Source organism: Silene latifolia, chromosome Y, assembly GCF_048544455.1.
Source record: "Silene latifolia isolate original U9 population chromosome Y, ASM4854445v1, whole genome shotgun sequence".
Taxonomy (NCBI): Eukaryota; Viridiplantae; Streptophyta; class Magnoliopsida; order Caryophyllales; family Caryophyllaceae; genus Silene; species Silene latifolia.
Genome location: NC_133538.1, coordinates 361,640,149 through 361,661,679, shown reverse-complemented (window position 1 = coordinate 361,661,679; position 21,531 = coordinate 361,640,149). Strand labels below are relative to the sequence as shown.

The 21,531-nt window shown below is 33.6% G+C and overlaps 1 protein-coding gene and 1 long non-coding RNA gene across 2 annotated transcripts; one reads left to right on the top strand and one right to left on the bottom strand.

Annotated features, from left to right (window-relative positions):
- Positions 1-9,323: 9,323 nt before the first annotated feature.
- LOC141631729 (protein FAR1-RELATED SEQUENCE 5-like) lies at positions 9,324-11,982 on the bottom strand. The gene is made up of 4 exons (XM_074444359.1): positions 11,976-11,982; positions 11,003-11,320; positions 10,033-10,920; positions 9,324-9,940 (listed from the first exon to the last, which is right to left on the bottom strand). Exons 1-4 carry the CDS (start codon positions 11,980-11,982, stop codon positions 9,324-9,326), a joined length of 1,830 nt encoding a protein of 609 aa, XP_074300460.1.
- Positions 11,983-14,157: 2,175 nt separating this feature from the next.
- On the top strand, positions 14,158-14,595 carry LOC141633851 (uncharacterized). Its single transcript, XR_012538605.1, has 3 exons — positions 14,158-14,249; positions 14,346-14,398; positions 14,502-14,595. It is a non-coding gene; the product is annotated as an uncharacterized LOC141633851 (long non-coding RNA).
- Positions 14,596-21,531: the final 6,936 nt, after the last annotated feature.

Below are 21,531 nucleotides of genomic sequence, written 5' to 3'. Positions count from 1 at the left end.
CAATACAATATCACGAAAAATCTGACCTTTGCAAAAAAATTTTCTTTTTTAAAATAAAAATTATAGTTTTTTTTTTTCTGTACAGGTGTTTTTTTTTTGGTGATATTTTATCGAATAACCTGTGATATTGTATTGAACACCCTCTGATATTGTAACGAAATCCTCAATCCTCAAAAAGATAGTGTATCCTCACATGATCCCATTCCTATATATATATATATATATATATATATATATATATATATATATATATATATATATATATATATATATATATAGGCGGGATCCGGTGAGGACGGCTAAATATTTGAGGATTGAGGACGGGATGAAATAACACACTTTATTCAATACAATACCACTCGCAAAAAATCAAACAACAAAACAAAAAAACGCGCAAAAAATCAAACACAAAAATTAGACGATTCATTTTTCATATTCTACTTCAACTTTCTCTCTCTAAAAACTGAAAAAAAAATCGAAGAAAATACTGATAAATTGTTGAATCAATCAAGATTACGAAGGAATACGAATCATTCTTTTGCATATCATCGCATTTTTCTTTGAATTGTGTACAATTTTTGATCTAAATTTTTCCGATTTCCCATTTTAGGTATATTTTGCAGAAATAATTGATCAATTGGTTTAAGTAATCAATATATTTGCTCTGAATCTTTGGTCGGATGTTTTTAGAACATAGACATGCATATAATTTGGGTAAAATACGAAAATGTTCATTCTAGGGTTTCAGAAAATGTTGTGCAATTGTTTTAACATTATCATGCAAAATTTTTCGCATGAACTAATTGATAAAATCGATTATTTTTCATCTACTTTCATATTATTGATCGTGTTTGTGTGTCTTTATCGCTTCGCTAAAATTCTCAAATTCATTTAATTTGCGTTTGTATGTAACATCACATATAATAGATGAAGAACACGAGAAAAACGTATTATATTATAATCTGATATTGTATAATGTATTGTAAATCTTGTGATATTGTATTGTAAATGATGTGAGATTTTATTAGTTATCTTTGTGTAATACTATAACTAGTTGTGATATTGTATTGTAAATGTTGTGATATTGCAACTAGTTGTGATATTGTATTGCGATCGATATTGTATAATGTCTTTGGATGAAATATAAAACTAGTTGTGAAATTGTAATGGATATGTTGTGATATTGTATTCGATATATTGTGATATTGTATTTGTAGACATGCAAAAAAATTCATGTTGTATTGAATTTTTTGTGTTATGCAAAAAATGTTTTGTACTGACGTAAATTGTCTCAGTTTTTTGAAGAAATACAGTCATGAACACGCTGGCACTCACAGAAACTCCAACAGAAAAACCTTGCAAAAAGAGAAAAGCTATGAACGATACTAAGTCCCAAAAAAACTCCACAAAAAAAAACAAACCAACAAAGGGAGCTCCAAATGTGGTGACGGGGAGATGCCTCGATCATAACAAAATGATTGTGCAAAAAGAAAATGAGGATGGTTTAGAAATTATGGACGTGATTGAGCAAAATAGAAAAGGAACTGGTCGACATGAAAGTGAGCACAAATTTGTAACAAAATGTAGGCCAAACAAGCTGTTTGAGCTTATTTGTGAGCTTAATGATGAGCAAAAGAAGGCAGTGGAAGAAATTGGTTTTGGAGGCTTGTTGCATTTAAAACTTATTAAGGAGATTCCTAGAGGGATTGTGGAATTGCTTATAAAAGCTTTCAAGCCTACCAGCTACATGTTTAGGGCGAAAAAAATCGAGTTTTTGTTAAGCAAAGCTGATGTGCATGATGTATTCCTGCTTCCTAGGGTTGGTGCTAGGGTGCAGAAAACTATGATTTGGTCATTGCAAAGTGACCGCGATGACGAATTGAAAGTTGAATGGCGAAGAAAATTTGGATTAGAGAGTAAGGCAGACCCTATTAAGTTGAACATTGTGCATGATAGATTAATAAGCTGCAATGAGTCGGGTGATGATTTCAAGAAGTTGTTTGTTTTATATAGCATGTCTATTTTCTTGGCACCTACAACAAATTACACACTGGATTTCAAACTGCTTAGGGCTGTTGAAGATGTGCCAAACATAAAAAATAGTGACTGGAGTTTGTATGTTTTTGAGCAGTTGGTAGAGGCTGTTGGTAATTTTAAGGAGGGGACCAAAAAGACAAGTACTATTACTGGATGCATACTTGTATTAATGATATGCTATTTCCATAGGGTGAATTTTAAAGGAGATGTGTTAGCCCATAGCCTACCACTTATTCGACACTGGGATCATAAGGAGTTGACAAAAAGAGCTAAAAGTGAGTTGGCGACAGGTGCATTGGGGAATGCTGTCCCTTCTCAAATTGTTTACCCTATCTGTGAGCAGCCAGGTTATCAAGAAGATCAGCGACCTCAAACTCAACCTCAGACTGAAACTGAAATACCAAAGGGATACATGTTGATCAAATTGCCTCCTGGGATACAAAGTGACGAAGAAATAAGAGGAAGAGCATTAGATGTAAGACAAACTTTATAAGCGTGTTACCTTTTGAGATAATTTTCGATATTCTTAAACCTTATTAGTATTACTAGTATTACAATATTAATTGATAGATGTGACATTGATATTGTATTATGATTTTTAAAAATGCTAGGAAATTCATGAAATTTTTTTGAGAATGACGAGGGATTCAGCATTGTTTTACAAAAGATACACTGATAATATGAAAGAGTTCAACTCAAAGATATTTGGACTGTTGGAAATGATACAAAATCGATGAACCGGGTAGTGATAAAACCGAAAAAATTTGAATGTCCTCCCAAGGAAGATACTGTAGAAGAGACTGGTGACAAAACTGTTGATGGCAATGATGATAAGGTAGAAGAAAATACAACTGAAAAAGATCAATTTGGCAGCCAAATTCATCAAACACTACCTTTTATGAAAGATCCATTCTACCATAGCTTTATCGACGGTTTGGTAATGAGGGCAAAAGAAATGTATGATTATTCACAAGGGATGCCATCATTCGACGTATGGACGGATATGTTGAAAGCTCAGTATAAAGAATTGGACAAGTCCTACGGTGGTTGTACTGATAAAGACCTCCAAACGGATTCTCAAGTGATCATTGATGACATGATTTATGGGGATATGAAACAGTGCCCTAATTTGGATGAGATATTAGCTGATGTGAATGAACAAACTGAAGAAATTAGTGAGGAAGTCGTATATTCCCGGAGAAGAGCGCATGGCAAGTGACAAAAATGAAAAAGCAAAACAACAAATGTTCAAAAAGGAGGAACCACTGAGTCAAGGAGTTTACTTAGTGACTATTTGCTCCACTCAAATACTATACCAGAATGTGCATTGTTGGTATCTCGAACTTAGGTTTACCGAACAATGTGGACAACCGGATAAGCAAATGAGACTACTGTCGAGAATTCTTTGCCGGGAAATAGACAGTTGTTTGAATCAGTTTTGAAGAAACGGAAAGAGGTCATGGATTATTGTTTCATTCATGATCATACAATTGAGAAATCGTAAGTCCATTTTCAAACATTTTAAAATTTAAAAGGCTTACTGCTATATTAAGCATATTAGTAAATTGATCTTTAATTTGGTTGATAATGTATGACAGAGAAACACTTGCAACATATGGGACTTACCATGTAATTTCAAGATCCGATATAGAATCATTATTGCCTGATGTGAAGATTGAGTCGTCTGTGATTGAATCGTGGTCAATTTTGATGAATGAGTTGTCAATAAAGGAAGAAGAAGCACCAGTACCAAAAAGGATTTTCTTTGGGCTTGCACATGCCGTAAGTTCTAATTCTTAAAAGGGTGATATTTTATTGAAAACTGTGTATTATTGGGTGAAAAATTTAATTCACAACTGCAAAAGAAATTTAAACCATGACTGATGAAGATTGTTTCAAGAATATGTGATATTGTAATGCAATGTTTGTGATATTGTAATTTAAGTCAATTTGTTCTTCAGTGAAATATTTGTGATATTGTGATATTGTAATGCAATATTTGTGATATTGTAATGCAATATTTGTGATATTGTAATTTAAATCACAAACATTTAATTCAGGACTGCAAAAGAAATTTAAACCATAACTGATAAAAATTGTTTCAAGAATATGTGATATTGTAATTCAATATTTGTGATATTGTAATGCAATATTTGTGATATTGTAATTTAAGTCAATTTGTTCTTTAGTGAAATATTTGTGATATTGTGATATTGTAATGCAATATTTGTGATATTGTAATGCAATATTTGTGATATTGTAATTTAAAGCACAAACATTTAATTCAGATTTGCAAAAGAAATTTAAACCATAACTGATAAAAATTGATTCAAGAATATGTGATATTGTAATTCAATATTTGTGATATTGTAATGCAATATTTGTGATATTGTAATTTAAGTCAATTTTTTCTTCAGTGAAATATTTGTGATATTGTGATATTGTAATGCAATATTTGTGATATTGTAATGCAATATTTGTGATATTGTAATTTAAATCCGTTAGTATGATATTGTATTGAAGAGTTTGTGTTATTGATCTTGTATGCGGTTGTTATTGTAATATTGATTAATATTGAAAGGAACCTATTGTGTGATTGCAATGTTACAGACACCTCTAGAACAAATCTTAATGCTAAATGGAGAAGAATTTGAGAAGACAAAAGCACTTACTGAAGAAATAGCTGGAGCATGGGATATATGGCAAAATGTTTTGCAGTGACCACTAAACTTAAATTCAGATCTGGTAAGACACTAGCATTGTCAAAATTGTTTGTGTTATGCCATTTATTTACTGATTAAACTGATAAGAATTTTTCATGCAAACTTTATTAGGTGTTCCTCCCTTTGCTGATAAGCGAACATTATTTCTGCATATGCATCAACTTTCAAAACGAGACAGTGGACTACTTAGACAATAGGCTCTATGACAACTTCGAAGATTCAGAGTTTTTTTACCTTGCTGAGTTGGCTGTAAGTCTTAAACTCAAACTTTACTGCAAAACTACAATTGATGTGTTTTATTAAATTGGAGGAATTTTCTTTACATTAATGAGATTCTTAATTGTTATCAAAACTGTATAGGCAAAGACATTTGGAAGTTACATGTGCAGCAAAGGTTTAAAGCAAGGAGAAAAAGTGCAAATGTTTCCCTTAGTTAATAAGAAATTCAAGTGGCAATCAAAGGATTTTAACTTAGACTGTGGGGTATTTATGATGCTGCACATGATGTTTTACAATGGGGAAATATTTGATTGTGAGTTGAATGATGTAATGAAGAGGAAATTATATCGAGCTGAGATAGCAGCAGCATTGGTTTTCAGTGATTATAACCATACGAGGTCGGAAACAATGGATACTGTAACAAACTTCAACACATTAAAGGAATCGTTGGAACCAATCCTGTTGGAAAAAAGGAGGCTGAAAAGAGAAGAGGAAGAAAAAGAAAAAGCGAATGATCTGAAGAAAGTTTGTACACCAAAGTCAAAAATCAAAGGTTACTTACTTTTACTTAAGCGCTCATTTTTTTCTTAAACAACATAATTTTATTTGGTACTAAAACAGTACATCACCTGAACTGTTCTTTAGGGTTGAAAATACCAGATGACAATGATTGCAATACTAGTGTCTTGGGTAGCCGTAGAAAAGGAAATTCAGATGGTCTTGGGTGCACATACAAGCGTGGCAAAGTGGTGATATTTGGTTGTATCCAAATTTATGAGGAACAATCAAGCACTTTTAGCAAGCTTGTTGAAAGTAAGAAAAGAAGTACTTGACTACTGCTTATTGGACGACCACACATTCTCTATAGAGTAAGATTGAAAACTATTATGATATCCTCAACTATTTTAACTGATGTCCATCATTTATTTAGTAGCATATGGAAAGAATATTTCAACTAATGCTCATCCACTACAATTGCTTGTAGTGAATGTGTTCTTGTCTCACTGGCGAAGAAGCAAAACTCCTCGAGAAGATATACTATCAATACAACAAGACCGTGAATGTCACGAGCAAAATGATTGAATGTTGGGCACACCTACTGAATGACATTGAGTACAAGGACCACAAAGACAACAACTTTTGTTTTTTGGACTTCGTCACATGGTATGCAATATTATTTACAAGTAGTTTAGATATTTGATTTTAAAATATTGTAAATTTAATATTATTACAATGAATATGTGTTGTTATTGATTAACAACTATTTTGCAAACAGGATGCTGTTCACGCATTATATCAACAAGGAGGTGATGAAAGTCAGGATGAAACTCATAAAATGAGGATTTTTGAAGCTTGGGATACTTTTATTACCGCAAACAACGGTACATGCAACTTGACAGCTGAGATTGTTTTCGTGCCAATGCTATTTGAAGACCATTACTTTTGTGTTTGTATAAACTTTAACAAAGAAAAGGTTGAAGTCCTAGACAATACATCCTATGATAAATGGGAAGATACAAGTGTTTACAAACTGGCAGATGTTGTGGTAAGTTGAATGCTTTAGTTGATAATGGAAATCTGAGAAATTGTTGGATAATATATGTGGGTTTAATCCGATGGTTGTCTTGAAATGTGTCAGGCTGCATGCATGAGTGACTATCTGGAAGCAAAGAAAAGGCCGAAAGCTGAAGAAATAATAGGATTTAACATTGTTAACGTAAGCTTCAAATGGCAAAAACCGGAACTAAAGAACAATGAATCCGGCACTTTTCTAAATCGCACATGATAAGGTATGAGGGAGAAGTATTTGAAGCAGATCTTGATGGAAAGGTTGGCCGCAGATACTATTGGGCACAAATGGCAAGACATTACTCTTGGCGACATAAATGGAATTAGGGATCAACTCATTCAAAGAGTAGCAGAGTTCACAGCAATAAAGGAAGAAGTCCGCCCGAATCAAGCGAAAAGAGATGCATCAATGAACAAAAAACCCGTAAAAAGGAGGCAAGGCTGAAGATGTGCAAAAGCCGGTGAATACTGAAATGCCTGTTCTTCGTAGTTCGCCTAAAAGGTAAATTAAAGAAAATTTAAAAATGGCTAATCGGATATAATAATGTCATTACTTTGTAAAGATATTCGTTCTTCATTTTATTTGAATATGGAGATATTTTAATCAGTGCACATATTTGGGATTGCAGTGGTACTGTCAATGGGCAAAACACAAGTGGTGGTCAGAGGATCAAAACAGTTGCACAATATTCAAGAACAAGAGGTCGAGGTAGAGGTCGAGGACGAGGCACCAATGTAGGAAAATAGAAAGTGTGTAATCTGACTTAGGAATGAATGCATTGACAGATTGATTTGTAATAGGTAGACAAAAATGGTACAATCTAGATCGTTTGATAAGGTTTTGTAATGAAGATATATCAAATTAGTGTTAATGTGCTATTTTAAAAGGGTTCATGCAGCTATTTGTTGAGCAATCAAGTTATCTTACAGGTGTGATATTGGAATGAATGCATTGTGAGATTGTATTTTGTAATTCTTGGTATTTAAACTTTAAATCGAACAGTAGGTGAAATTGGTACTTTTACAGCATTCAAAATGACTGAGAAATAGTCACCCTTGACTGAGAAATCTCTTTTTAGAAACCGTGATATTATGTAGAAGAACAAATTTGATATTGTATTGAATAAGTTGAAATTTTGTATAACATGATGCGTCTAATTATGTGGTATTGTATTGAATACCTTTTCTCAGAAACCTCCTTATTAGAAACCGTGATATTGTAATGAAAACAGCTGATATTGTATTGAATAAGTTGAAATATTGTATCACATGACACGTCTAATTATGTGGTATTGTATTGAATACGTTGTGATATTGTAAAGAATACTGTATGATATTAAGAAAAGTATGATATTGTATTCCCTAACTTGTGATATTGTATGGACGTAAAATGTCAGGATAATAATTATTCACACTTGTGATATTTATTTTAGACATGTATGATATTGTATTCGATATCATGTGATATTGTACAAAGCTGAGGATAATAATTATTCCCAAAAAGTAAAATTTTGAATTGAATATTGTGCGGTATTGTATTGAACAGACTGTGATATTGTAAAGAATAATGAAATTATTGTCAGACGTGTTGTGTTTATTTGATCCAAGTGTGATATTGTATTCGGTATATTGTGATATCACATTATACTCAAATGCAATATCATAGTTCTAACTATGAAATATCACAATATGTCCACCACAGTCATTTTAATCTGCAAGTTCAGAACATGGACATTGAAACATCAGACTTCTGATAATACATTTTGGAATCTTTATTTAAGAAATACCACACACCTGACAATGCAATATCACGACATGTACGGTAAAATATCAGATATCGATAATATCTTGTTTCAAAGCACTATGGAAGAAAATAGCACTGTCTTACTATGAAATATCGATGTCTAACAATGAAATATCACACTTATATCACTAAGTAAATCCTAACGTATGGAGTGTAATTGCTATAATAGTAATGAAACTATGACATGTATATCCTATATATATTGAGCTTCTTCAACAAAAAATCCTCCAACTATATATATTGAGCTTCATCAACAAAGAATCCTCCAACCAAGAGACGACGACACAAAAAATGTTTTGGATGGCCTTGATGAACATGAATCAGTATACAAGTCAATCATCATCTGAACTCCCCTGAAAAATGCAAAATAGAACAAGTAGTTGTCAGCAAATGAACAAGCACAGTTGATACAGTTTTTGGAAATAAGATCATAAACAGGACAGGGAGTAGTCGTCAGCGCTCAATATCAAAAGTATACAATTCCAAAAATAAAACTCATAAACATAAATCGTATGGCATCTTGCGATGAATTAATGTAAATAGAATATATTTATTTAGGTAGCATACCTGATTCTCGATGTCAGGAACAAAAGGATGAGGGCAATTACGCTTATCATGGTTAGCCAATTGTTTGCAATTTTTGCAAAGCCTTTTGGCTTCTCCGCTTTGGCAATGCATTGTTGCTTTGTCGATATCATTCTCTTCCCACTACCCTTGTTCTTTGCCTGACGAGGCGGTAGAATCCTCACCTCAGTTGAGGAACTACATCCAAGAAGCATTTCCAACTCCTGCTCTTTTGTCATTGATTGTGCTTGTGGATTGAGTTTGATCCGAAATTGCTTCAATGTGTCAGCAAGGTCAGTGATCTGATTGTTAGGCATAGTTCTCAAGAACCGATAGTTGAGTAGAACTCGACCATAATTTGCACATCTCCACTTCCTTACATCGTGGCATCAAAGTCGTCAAGTAACTCACCATGTGAACCATATAGAGGATTTTTGTGCATTCTTTGTCCAGTGCATAAGTATGTACTTATCAGGCAAAGTCCTAACTTGTTTCCCAGAGAAAACCCAAATAATGTGTCTGCAAATAATACCCTTCCTATTAAACAACTTACAAGAACATTCTGCATCAGTGCTTGTGGAATTGAACACTACTTGATAACGCTTCTGCATTCTAGCGTCAGTAACAACAACGACCTCTGTACCGTCAACAGGTGGTGTGAAGCCACCAACACTAAGAGAACACATGGAGGCAGCAGCCTCTTGTTGAAAATCTTTGAAAATAGCATGGGTATAAACCTTGGACGCATGAGCTTCCAAGTGGAGAGACGTAGCTAATTGGGGCAAAGTATAATCACTGTCTCGATCATGTTGCTTTTGAGTATGGCGTTGTTGATCCATGGCGCTTTGAAAACGCATCCAAAACTCAACAAGTGTACCATGTATATTTTCAAAACGCTTGAAAAAGCTATTCTGGCTCTCCGATCGTTGAGTTGTTCGGAGAAGACATCCCATAGGAATATCACGATAATAAGCCGGGATCCATCTCCTTCTTTTTTTGTACATGTATGACAACCATGAATTTGCTTGCAAGTTATGTTCAAGCAATTAAGTCGAGACCACTTTTGTTCAAATTCTCGGCAGTTCCAAGTCGAGTCCCAAACAAATGAATTCAAACGACTCACAAAATCAGTCTCCTTGGATATTGTAATTCCAATCTTGTCAGGGACCTTTTGCATAATATGCCACATGCAATATCTATGCTTAGCCTTCTTGAAAACTTTGGGTACAGCCTTCTTTATTCCTGGGCATTGGTCAGTGATTATACATTGCGGCTCGCGCTGACCCATAGCGTCTAAGAACTTCTCAAAAACCCACTTAAATGAATCGTCATCCTCATGAAACAACAATGCAGCAGCAAAAGTCACAGACCTTTTGTGGTGGTCCACCCCAGTAAAAGGAGTGAAAATCATAGAATATTTATTTGTACCGTAAGTTGGATCAAAACTGACCAAATCACCAAAGGAAGAGTAATTTCGACGTGCCTGTGCATCACACCAAAACACACGAACCAAACATTTGAAAGAATCTACTTCATAAGCAAAGTAGAACCCTGGATTGGTTTGACGGAGGTTCTCGAAATTATCGATAAACAATTGAGCATCTTTATCTCCTATGAAACACTTGATATCCCTTCCAAAGTTCTTAAAATCAATCAATTGAGCACCAACATTCTCATAACCATCTGCATGTTCCTTAGAATATCTATATGCCGATGTAGGACCTAAATTAACTTTTGAATGATCAATAATTGCCTTCTTATGAAAAAGATGAAGGTGTCTCTTTTTTCTTTGAAATTCTTGATTTGTGAGCGAACAAAGTCGATGATTATGCCATTCACGAAACTGAGTTACAACATAAACATCCTTGATAAGGCGAAATTCAATCATAGCATCACAACCAATCCTAGTTAGTTTATTGTTCTTAATATCAAACGGCTTTATAAGTGGCTGCTCCACTACACTATCATGAACAATAGCTTTCCTTTTCTTACCATCTCTAAACCCTTCACGATTACAGACAACAAGTTTATAAAAGATGGCACCATCAGCATTTTTTTTTTTGAGAGGACTTCCTAGGTTCAAAACCACATGCTTCTGCATAGACATTATAAAAACTGATAGCGTCTTCTAATTTTGCAAAAAACTGACCAAGTTGAGGTTTATCTTGAATTGCAACATTTCTTGACCACAATTCAGTACCACCAGGTGTGGATTCCAAAAACAGTTGATGTTCATGAAAAGAAACAGGAGGTTGTTCAATGCGGGGAGTAGAAGTAATCTCAGCAAAATGATTATCAGTAGACGTAGGTGGGGGAGGACTTTCAATGCGTGGAATAGAAGTAATTTGAGACACACTAGTATCGTGAGAGATGAATCCAGAAGAAGGTACACAACTATCAGCATCTGAAAAAGAATGCAATATAAGAAGCAATTCAAAACATAACAGGTAATAAGCAAACAGTAGGGGGGACTAAATTTCGTATTGTAATAGTTGTGATATTGTATTGAATCTGGTGTGATATTATATTGAACAACTGTTATTATTGTAATATTGTGAAAGCAGATTCAAGGTCTGCAAACGAAGATAGTTCGATAATGCATTACAACAGCCGAAAACAGATGTAAAGTAAACAATAAGTTACAATGACGGCAAAATCAAGAGAAAAGGGAAAAGATAGGTAGCAAAAACAATATCAAACTTGAAATTTCATTCAGTACACCAATAAAACCGTAAGAAAAGTAAAAATATAGACAAATTCAGAAGAACGAATTAACAACACTAGCAAATCCAAATATATGTAGGAAAAACAACAAGTAAAATAGAAATAAAGCTGCATATGAGGAAATTAAACATAAAATCGAACACAAAAGCAGGAAGAAGAAGAGAAATTCAAATATCTGTAACAAAAACAACAATTACATAAAAATAAAGCTGAAAATTGTAAATCTAAACATGAATTCATAATAAAAGTAGCGAATATGTTGAAAAAACAACAATAACAACAAAATAAAGCTGGAAATTAACAAATTAAGGAAAATCAGAAGCAGAAAGATGTACCTGACATAGCGAAGCAACGAATGTCGAAAGAAAGAAGAAATATTAATCAACGATAACAGCAGAAAGAAAGAAGAAATAGTAATCAATGAATCGCGGAAGAAATAAGCAGCAGAAAGAAGGAATCCATGGATGTCGAGGAAGATGAATTTAGAGAGAGAAAGAAATTAATGATTTAAATTAGGCAACTGGTAAAACTGACGAAAATTAGGGAAGCAGGGGGTATATATACAAAGAAACGAAATTACCAAACTACCCTTAATTCTATATGTTAAATATAAGACGTAGGATCTATTACTTTAGATGGCTTAGATTGATCCTCAATCCCTAAATATATGAGTTATACTCATATGATCCTAATTCTATATATATATATATATATATATATAGAAATTGAATCATGTGAGGCACCCTTCTTAGGGTGAGGTAGCCGTACCCATTCTAAACCATCAGATTAAAAAACCACAGATGTACCAGATAATGTCACGTGTTCCCTTAATAATTCCTAACTAACGCTCATTTCCTCTCAAACAAAATCATTTACTCACCCTCACTTTCTCTCTCTTCAACTTGTCTTCATTGAGCTCCGTTTTTTGCCATTTTTGCATTCTTCTGAGCTCCGTCTTCGGCTCTTTGCCATTCATTCAGATTTCGACGCCATTTTATCGCTAAGCTTCCGTCCGCCATTATCACTAAGCTTTTTGACCTCCATTAACATCCGGTAATTTCAATCACCTAACCTCCATTAACATCCGTTTTTGCCGTTCACTCGCTTTCGATCACCATTTTATCACTCTGATTTTCATTGTCCACACCATAATCATGCTGCGATTCACCAGGTTTTTCGATCTTCACGTTTTGATCTTGACTCTTTTTATGTGTTCATCTTCCATCTCGAAGTAAGTATTATTCTCATTTCTCGCTTTTATTCTTTTTTGTTTTTAATTTTCATTTATTTGAATGTTAAACTTGTAATCGCATATCATGTGATTTTTGTCAGTTATTTGATAATATACTTGCTCTTTTATTGTTCAGATTTTATTATTGTTAGTAATTTCCAGTTTTCTAGGTATTACTATTGAATTTGTTCATCTTACACAACTATTATTTTGTTTATGTATTATTCTGGTGAAATTATGTGATTAATTGATTAGTTAATTGATCGATTGTGTAAAATTTAAGTATTTAGGTATTTGATGATGATTATGATGAAAATGAGCTCGTGATTCACGGCCGCGATGATTTTCGACGATCTCATAGTTCTTTCGATTGATTCTCCTAATTCTAGTGGCATTGATCATCCGCATCTTCACTTTTGTTTGCTTTGTCTCTTCACTTTCTTACCTTGTGTGATTTCGTATCAACAATCGATTTAATCTATTCACGTTTATTTGATTGAAATTATTGTGTGCTTTTCTCTCATTTTAGCATTAGTTCTTTGTCATTTTAGTATATCTACGAAGTATTTTAGGCGAAAGGCAGTAGTGTGTGAAAGGAATATGACGTATGTATAGCGAATTTGAAAAAGCGTACTAGAACGATAGGAAATCATACTATAAAAGGTGTAAATACTTTATAATTATTAAATGCCTGCTGTAGCTAGTTTTAGATGCATATTTTATCTAGCTAAACAAGGTCAGCTCGAATGAGAATTTATAGATGAATGGGGCTTGATGGTGGTAATCAGTAACCTGTGCTGATTTGTGTTTGAGGTGAACTTGAGCTTGACTAATACGGAGTACTAAACAGTTAGTTACGAATACACATTTATTCGTCTTGGCTCATTTACAACCCTAATCATATACTTTATATCTCTTCAAACCTCGGCATTGTATCTTAAAGCCCTTGACTCTGTTTATCCTAAACAAGTCTTTTTTTTTTGTTGTAGTAGTTTGGCATGTGTAAGCAGTGATAGTTGTTTGAGAGTTGATAAAAGATTACACAAAAACTTGATCTTTCTACTTGTAGTGCACTGTTGAATTTACACGAGAGTTGTTTGCTTGTTTTTTTGTCGAAGAAACACTATTTATCTCACTAAATGGTTTTCATTTGTATCTTAGTGTTAAATATCAATCTGCTTGTGTATATCTGCTTGTCTCATAGAAGACCAATTTTTTGTGTAATCTTTTATCAACTCTGCCTGTCTCATAGAAGACCAATTTAATTGTGTGAGGTTGGTGATGTAGGTCCAATTGGTGAGAATACAATTCAGAGTTTCGGACTACGGTTGGACCACACAAAAGGTTTTCCATTTTCTAAATTTCTTGGTTAATGGAGGTCAGTTAACTGCATTCTCTTAGCTCTTTAGCTATCAGTTTCGTTTGTCATGGGCATTGGTTAATTGTTTCTACTGTGTTTTTCGTGATTGAGCAGTTAGGTGTGGTGTGTTCTTTTTTCGACGTGATCTGGAACACTTGCGTCCTGAGGTTTGTCATCAATCTTATGCTTGTCTTTCATTTTGAGGAACATTGCGTATGTTGTCTTAGTGTGATTTGTGTCTTATGGTACTCTTTTTGGCATGTGGTATAGATTGTTTAGCATGTGTTGCTTGATGTCACAAGCCTTGCATTCTTCACAACCTACGCACTTTTGGTGTTGTTTTGGGCAGAGATATACTATCAGGTTTTACTTGCTATATTGTTCATTTACTTGTCTTATAAATGTCTTCTCATTTAACTGTATAATTCTGAGGTGATAGTTTTATTGGCTAGTGATAGTTTTATTGGCTAGTGTTAACTTTGATCTCATTATGTGACTCATTAATCTTCTACATCCACTCAACAATGGCGAAGTGTTAGTAAAAGTGTCTTAGTCATGGCTAATGGTAATTGTATGCATTTGATTACCACTTCCTCAGTCTAGACAATGGCTCAATAGGATAATCTTGTAGTAAGTGATGAAACTCGCCATTGTTTTTAGGCAAGGTCACAAGATCACCCTAGACTATTGGTTTTTGCGATCCATGTGGCCTAAATTCTGTAACTGAACAACAAGATGTTTATGGACGGAGCAATAATTGTATGGCTGTCAATGAAAGTAACAAGAATCTCACTGAGGCAAAATTTTGTGAGAGAGACTTTGAAGTTCGTTCCTGATGCCCGTTCTACAATCACGGAGTCATATGGTAATGAATCTAGGGTTGTTCATCACATTGACACTCAATCGCAGGTTAGGCTTTTCATTGTTGCATATCTAAAGGCTATTAGCTTAAGGTTCCCCTTATTTAATCTTTGTTATGTACTCGTATGTCTTAACGGCTATTAGCTCAAACGGGAGAACAATGTGCAAATCTTGCACAAAGGTATGAGTTCGAATCTCATATAGCCTAGTTAATTTAAGAATCTAGTGTATTAAACTTAAATACAATAACAATGAGGATGAGTTAGCCAAATCCGTACTCAGATGTGCAAAATTGAGGATGAGTAGAAGAAGCTCAAACTTAGATGTGCACAAACGGCGTGCATAAGCCAAAACGTGGTGCAGAGCCACTAAAGGAGCAAAGGATTACAATTTTGAGTCCTTTGTAAAGTAAATGTTAGAAATTATCTAAATTTGGTGCAATTGGACATGACAGAAAAGGCCAAAACCCAAAAGTCCACTAGAGAAATACCAATTAGGCTTTGAAGTAGCAGTAGCAGTCAATAACCAACATGGGAGTCGAACCCACACCTTGTGCATTGCACAACGCTCTGCCATTTGAGCTAATTGGTTTTAAAATAATTAAATCATTCCACTAGTTTTCATCATGTGAGTTGTTCCCTTATCTCTGCTCCCCCTGCCATTAGAGGAACGACTGAAGAAATTGATTCTCGAGGTGTGCTCTAGTCCTTACCACTTATGATGCTCAAGTTTCACAAAACAAGCTCTATGATTCACTGAACAAGGTCTGAGATTCACAAAACAAAGTCTGAGATTCACCTAATAAAGAAAAGAGCAAAATAGGTGATTTTAACCACTTATGATGATCAAGTTTCACAAAACAAGCCTTAAAATTCACTGAATAAGGTATGAGATTCACAAAATAAGGTTTGAGATTCACCAAATAAGAAAAAGAGCAAAAAATATGATTTTAACCACTTATGATGACCAAGTTTTACAAAACAAGCTCTCAGATTCACTGAACAAGGTCTGAGATTCACAAAATAAGGCCTAAGATTCACAAAATAAAAAAAAGAGCAAAATAAGATTCGTATCTAGTACTTCATGAATTTCTGATTGAATCATGTAGTTGCCGACAAAAGAGTTATCTTCTAGGTTCACAAAATAAGCTCTGAGATTCACAAAATAAGGAAAAGAGCAAAATAGGTGATTTACGACCAAGTTTAGGAATATTAACTTACAAGTTCACAAAACAAGCTCTCAGATTCACAAAACAAGGTCTGAGATTCACCAAAAAAAAAAAGCAAAATAGGTAATTTCAACCACTTGTGAAGAATTTTTACAATATTGGCTTCCAGTTTCACAAAACAAGCTGTAAAATTTACAAAATAAGGCCTAAGATTCACAAAATAAGAAAAAGAGCAAAATAAGATTCGTATCTAGTACTTCATGAATTTCTGATTGAATCATGTAATTGCCGACAAAATAGTTATCTTCTAGGTTCACAAAATAAGTTCTGAGATTCACAAAATAAGATTTAAGATTCACAAAATAAGGAAAAGAGCAAAATAAATGATTTACGACCAAGTTTCAGAATATTAACGTACAGGTTCACAAAACAAGCTCTAAGATTCACAAAACAAGGTCTAAGTTTCACCAAAAAAAAAAAGCAAAATAGGTAATTTCAACCATTTGTGAAGAATTTTTACAATATTGGCTTCCAGTTTCACAAAACAAATTGTAAAATTCACAAAATAAGGCCTAAGATTCACAAAATAAGAAAAAGAGCAAAATAAGATTCGTATCTAGTACTTCATGAATTTCTGATTGAATCATGTAATTGCCGACAAAAGAGTTATCTTCTAGGTTCACAAAATAAGCTCTGACATTCACAAAATAAGGTGTAAGATTCACAAAATAAGTAAAAGAGCAAAATAGGTGATTTACGACCAAGTTTAGGAATATTAACTTACAGGTTCACAAAACAAGCTCTAAAATTCACAAAACAAGGTGTGAGATTCACAAAAAAAAAAAAAGCAAAATAGGTAATTTCAACCACTTGTGAAGAATTTTTACCATATTTGGCTTCCAGTTTCACAAAACAAGCTGTAAAATTCACAAAATAAGGCCTGAGATTCACAAAATAAGAAAAAGAGCAAAATAAGATTCGTATCTAGTATTTCATGAATTTCTGATTGAATCATGTAATTGCCGACAAAAGAGTTATCTTCTAGGTTCACAAAATAAGCTCTGAGATTCACAAAATAAGGTTTAAGATTCACAAAATAAGAAAAAGAGCAAAATAGGTGATTTACGACCAAGTTTCAGAATATTAACATACAGGTTCACAAAACAAGCTCTAAGATTCACAAAACAAGGTCTGAGATTCACCAAAAAAAAAAGCAAAATAGGTAATTTCAACCACTTGTGAAGAATTTTTACCATATTTGGCTTCCAGTTTCACAAAACAAGCTGTAAAATTCACAAAATAAAGCCTGAGATTCACAAAATAAGAAAAAGAGCAAAATAAGATTCGTATCTAGTACTTCATGAATTTCTGATTGAATCATGTAATTTCCAACAAAAGAGTTATATTCTAGATTCACCAAATAAGCTCTGAGATTCACAAAATAAGGTCTAAGATTCACAAAATAAGGAAAAGGACAAAATAGGTGATTTCAACCATTTACGACCAAGTTTCAGAATATTAACTTACAGGTTCACAAAACAAGCTCTAAGATTCACAAAACAAGGTCTGAGATTCACCAAAAAAAAAAAAAAAATAGGTAATTTCAACCACTTGTGAAGAATTTTTACAATATTGGCTTGGAGTTTCACAAAATAAGCTGTAAAATTCACAAAATAAGGCCTAAGATTCACAAAATAATAAAAAGAGCAAAATAAGATTCGTATCTAGTTTTTCATGAATTTCTGATTGAATCATGTAATTGCCGACAAAAGAGTTATCTTCTAGATTCACAAAATAAGCTCTGAGATTCACAAAATAAGGTCTAAGATTCACAAAATAAGGAAAAGAGCAAAATAGGTGATTTCAACCATTTACGACCAAGTTTCAGAATATTAACTTACAGGTTCACAAAACAAGCTCTAAGATTCACAAAACAAGGCCTGAGATTCACCAAAAAAAGATCGTAAACTATAAAATATCGTAAACTATAACATATCGCAATCTAATGAAATAATATTGGAGAGTTAACTCACTTTCTTAATTCTCATCCTGTCTCAGATTTAGCTATTCAGCCTAAATGTATGGTAGGATTCTCATATTATCATCCTGACTGTCGTACTTTCTATTGTAAGAAGCTTTATTAGGAAGTTTTCAAATATGGATTCTGTTTTATACATGTCTCCAGAAGACTATTTCGAAATTGCAATTCTAAATCATTCTGGAAAATATTGATAATACATTATAACTGATATCATGGGACCTCGGAATCTGCTTTTTCAGAAATATATTGTGATCCCCTTATAAGATATTTACAGATTTTTGTATCTGTATTTTTAGATAAATGTATTACTCTGTACAATATTTAGCATGAGAGCCAACAAAACACTATAATTTAAAGTCCAAAGTGTTGGGAGAACTGCAAGACTAACATTCCGATTATCTTATACTCCGTATTGAACTATAGTAAGATCACGACATCTCGCGTAAACTGTACTGATACTCTCAAAATGTTTTCCCATATATGTAGATGATCTTCAGATGTTATAATGTGGGCATAATATTGGAGGGATGATGGAAGCGATCATTCACTCTATTTATAATTTTATATGACTTGACAACACAAGAACAATTATCGTGTCAGATAAACTAGCCGAGAGGGAAACATTCCAACTCAACAAATAATGGCGGCATCAAAGAAGGGAGAATCCTATAAGAGAGACAGGGGTGAGAACATAAAAGGATCTCTCCATTTCCCTCTTGCAAGCGAAATTTAAAATATCTCCAATATAGGAAAAATAAGGAAGAACGAAAAGGCATGCTTCTCCTCCCTCCTACTTTTGTAAACAAACAACGCCTATATGATATGGGCTCGACACATGACAGTACAAAGTTGCACACAACAATTTGCCGTTAAGAAATAGAGAGGGCGGGCACTCAAAGCATGTACCGATCGCAATATCTTGGAGCAACTGGAAGTCAGTCTCGGTAGCACCCGTGGACTATGGGTGAATCTGGTCTGCTCACCAATTCAAGTCCTTCTATACTCGACAAACCTAACAGGAGTAACATTTTTAAGCCTTAGTATTCAAGATTGCATCAGAATACTCGCAATATATTCTCAACAAATTAAAGGAGGCAAGAAGATTATGTACCAGCCCTTAAGAAGGTAATGTTCTGTTGTATTAGATTAGGATGTTCTTCAAGCAATCCGAGAGCTGATGTTGCGGCACTTGCGAAGTACGGTGGCAGAGAAGCAGAAAAGACATAACCTTTGCTATCTAGACGCTGCAGACCAACAAATGAATCCATGAAAGGTTAGAAGAAATATAGAACTTCAATATCATTGTACACAAGACCAATGCAAGTTAATATTCTGAAACTAAGGTCTAAGATTCACAAAATAAGGTATAAGATTCACAAAATAAGTAAAAGAGCAAAATAGGTGATTTACGACCAAGTTTAGGAATATTAACTTACAGGTTCACAAAACAAGCTCTAAGATTCACAAAACAAGGTCTGAGATTCACAAAAAAAAAAAAAGCAAAATAGGTAATTTCAACCACTTGTGAAGAATTTTTACCATATTGGCTTCCAGTTTCACAAAACAAGCTGTAAAATTCACAAAATAAGGCCTGAGATTCAAAAAATAAGAAAAAGAGCAAAATAAGATTCGTATCTAGCACTTCATGAATTTCTGATTGAATCATGTAATTGCCGACAAAAGAGTTATCTTCTAGGTTCACAAAATAAGCTCTGAGATTCACAAAATAAGGTTTAAGATTCACAAAATAAGGAAAAGTGCAAAATAGTGATTTACGACCAAGTTTCAGAATATTAATGTACAGGTTCACAAAACAAGCTCTAAGATTCACAAAATAAGGTCTGAGATTCACCAAAAATAAAGAAAAATAGGTAATTTCAACCACTTGTGAAGAACTTTTACCATATTGGCTTCCAGTTTCACAAAACAAGCTGTAAAATTCACAAAATAAGGCCTGAGATTCACAAAATAAGAAAAAGAGCAAAATAAGATTCGTATCTACTACTTCATGAATTTCTGATTGAATAATGTAATTTCCGACAAAAGAGTTATCTTCTAGATTCACAAAATAAGCTCTGAGATTCACAAAATAAGGTCTAAGATTCACAAAATAAGGAAAAGGGCAAAATAGGTGATTTCAACCATTTAAGACCAAGTTTCAGAATATTAACTTACAGGTTCACAAAACAAGCTCTACGATTCACAAAACAAGGTATGAGATTCACCAAAAAAAAAAGCAAAATAGGTAATTTCAACCACTTGTGAAGAATTTTTCCAATATTGGCTTCGAGTTTCACAAAATAAGCTGTAAAATTCACAAAATAAGGCCTAAGATTCACAAAATAAGAAAAAGAGCAAAATAAGATTAGTATCTAGTACTTCATGAATTTCTGATTGAATCATGTAATTGCCGACAAAAGAGTTATCTTCTAGATTCACAAAATAAGCTCTGAGATTCACAAAATAAGGTCTAAGATTCACAAAATAAGGAAAAGAGCAAAATAGGTGATTTCAACCATTTACGACCAAGTTTCAGGATATTAACTTACAGGTTCACAAAACAAGCTCTAAGATTCACAAAACAAGGCTTGAGATTCACCAAAAAAAAAAAAGCAAAATAGGTAATTTCAACCACTTGTGAAGACCCGCGATAACTTATATCACAATAAACTATGTGACAAGCAATTCAGACAATGCCGGTAATAAATAGCAGAACAGGCAACCGGAATAAACTAGAGGGGAAAAAACCATCTTCAACATGAGTAAAAACAAAAGAAAGAAAATGCACTAAATTAAAAGGAACTTAAAATTTGAGAAACCAAAGTACTAGTACAGAATCAAAATTATTGACATGATATCTAGGGAAATCTCCAATGTCACCACTAGTCTTTTTGGGAAAATCTCATATAAAGGCAACTGCAGGGCAACTCAAGTAATCAATAAGATTTTACGCAATGGATTAAGCTACCACACCCAAGAAAGAGCCCGAATGTTCTTTGCACTTCCAACAAAGATAGTTTGCCCAATGTACCCGATCTTGATAATCCCGGAATCTCGCACAATTTAGACAAACCATTGACCTAGCGAAATGATGATATCATGAAATAAGCTCACAAAGTATTCTTTTCTGTCACAAAAGGGTTTTTATGAAGATTATTGTTATCGTAACACATCGTACAACAAGTTTGAGCCACGATTTTGTTCAAAACAAATAAAGAAAACATGACGGG

Coding starts and splice junctions, on each gene's coding strand:
- LOC141631729 (XM_074444359.1), bottom strand. Junction 10,921..11,002: donor TGTCTATGCAGAAGCATGTG/GTTTTGAACCTA, acceptor GTAATCGTGAAG/GGTTTAGAGATGGTAAGAAA. Junction 9,941..10,032: donor GGAGACTGATTTTGTGAGTC/GTTTGAATTCAT, acceptor ATAACTTGCAAG/CAAATTCATGGTTGTCATAC.